This window comes from Rhipicephalus microplus, chromosome 10 (genome assembly GCF_043290135.1).
Source record: "Rhipicephalus microplus isolate Deutch F79 chromosome 10, USDA_Rmic, whole genome shotgun sequence".
NCBI classification, from domain to species: domain Eukaryota; kingdom Metazoa; phylum Arthropoda; class Arachnida; order Ixodida; family Ixodidae; genus Rhipicephalus; species Rhipicephalus microplus.
The window spans coordinates 75627089-75628973 of NC_134709.1; the positions used below are offsets into that span (position 1 = coordinate 75627089).

General features: G+C 51.9%; 1 protein-coding gene across 1 annotated transcript; it reads right to left on the minus strand.

Annotated features, from left to right (window-relative positions):
- Positions 1–235: 235 nt before the first annotated feature.
- On the minus strand, positions 236–967 carry LOC142774301 (uncharacterized). The gene has a single exon (XM_075874699.1). It carries the CDS (start codon positions 965–967, stop codon positions 236–238), a length of 732 nt encoding a protein of 243 aa, XP_075730814.1.
- Positions 968–1885: the final 918 nt, after the last annotated feature.

The following is a 1885-nucleotide window of genomic DNA, read 5'->3' on the forward strand; positions in this document are numbered from 1 at the left end:
TGTAGATTAGCTGATGGCCAGGCGGTAGTGACAACCATGAACAGTAGGCCATCAGGCCCGCGAAGAACACAAGAACATCTTGAGCCCTTAGCCCAGAACGAACTGTTTTATTATTTCCCAAAACGGCCCCCCACTGCTGTGCCAGGCTTGCACAGCTCAACACAGCTATCAGCGCCATGTGGGGGCGCTGCATTAGAACCAACATTGTAACACTCCTCCCCTCTTAGGAGGAAGACTACGGGGAGTACCTATTCACCAGTTTCCTAGTTCTTGTGCCACGTCGCAACTTCGGCGTGCTAGGCGTAGGCACGACAAAGTCACTGTTCACATGCACAGCCCTGTTGAGTGCAGTTCCGTCACTCTCTTTGGCACAGCTACTCCCAGAGAAGCTAGTTCCAGATAGCTGTTCCTGATGAGGCACTTCTGGAATAGCTGGCGCATGATGAATCGGCGGCTCCAACTGTGGTGGAGCTGCAGCCTTAGCAGTTTCAGGAGAGGCCAATGTTTCTGTCTGCACAAGGCGCAAGTGGTCGCTGTGTCGGTTTCCCAAGATGCCATCTCCAAAACGGACACTGGCTGATGATGGAGTGACGTCGACGACACTGGCAGGCACCCAGGGTGTGCCCCTGCGAAAGATTCGCGCGTACACATCATCACCTGGCTGCAGTGATGGAGCCTGCCGGGACCCTGTGTCAGCATACAACTTCTGCTTGAGTTGTTTCAGGAATACAGATGCCTGCAGGCTTGGCCTGAGGACATCCAACGGAGTCTTGAACATTCTTCCTGTCAAGAGTTCACACGGTGGCCGACCTGTCACTTCATGTGGTGTGGTCCTATAGTGGAACAGAAACCTGGAGATCTGCGTTTGGAAGTTCCCAGAACCAGACTTCTTGAGTTTGTTCTCCACAGTTTGTACAACTCTTTCAGCTGCACCATTTGAGGCAGGGTGATACGGCGGTACAAGCATGCGGCGTATTCAATTTCGAGTTAAGAACTCAAGGTACTGGGCACTGGTGAAGGCAGGACCGTTGTCTGAAACTATGACATCAGGCAGGCCATGCTGAGCGAATGCAATTCTCAATGCAGAAATGGTAGCTTCTGCAGATGTAGAAGACATCTATCCAATTTGAGAACGCATCCACACTAAACGAAAATGTGTGACCTAGAAATGGTCCCCCAAAATCAATGTGAAGCCTTGACCAGGGTCGCTGTGGAAAAGGCCACGGTGTCACCTGAACTGGTTGTGCAGCTCGATGTTGAGTCTGGCACGTAGCGCAGCTCTTCACGCTGTCGGCAATATCATTGTCAATGCCTGGCCACCAAACATGGCTCCTGGCAATCATCTTGCTCTTCTCGATACCCGGGTGGCTGGCGTGAAGAACACCAAGACCTTGGGTCTGCAATGACTTTGGGATCACTACTCTTGATCCCCAGAGTAGGCAACCCTCATGGAGACTAAGTTCTGAGCTTCTGGTATTGAAAGGGTTCCACTCTGGTCCTACTGGAAGGCTTTCTCCTTTCAGAACTGCAAGAACAACATGGCCCAGAAGTGGATCATTTCGTGTGGCTCGGGCCACAACACCTAGTAAAAGGAGTCTCTGATATGCCTCCTCTAGCAAGAAGATTTCAGCAGGTCGTGGTAATGCAGTAGTGTCAGTTGGGAGAGGCAGTCGACTAAGGGCATCAGCGTGGCCGAGCTCTTTGCCAGGCTTGTATACAAGTTCGTACTTGTAAGCAGACAGCTTCAGAGCCCAACTGACCACTCGAGGCGAAGCTTGCACGCGAACGGGCTTGTTGGCACCCAGCAGATCAAGTGGCTTGTGGTCAGTGCATGCTTAGAATGAGATGCCCCACAAGTACTGGTGGAACCGATCCACACCAAACA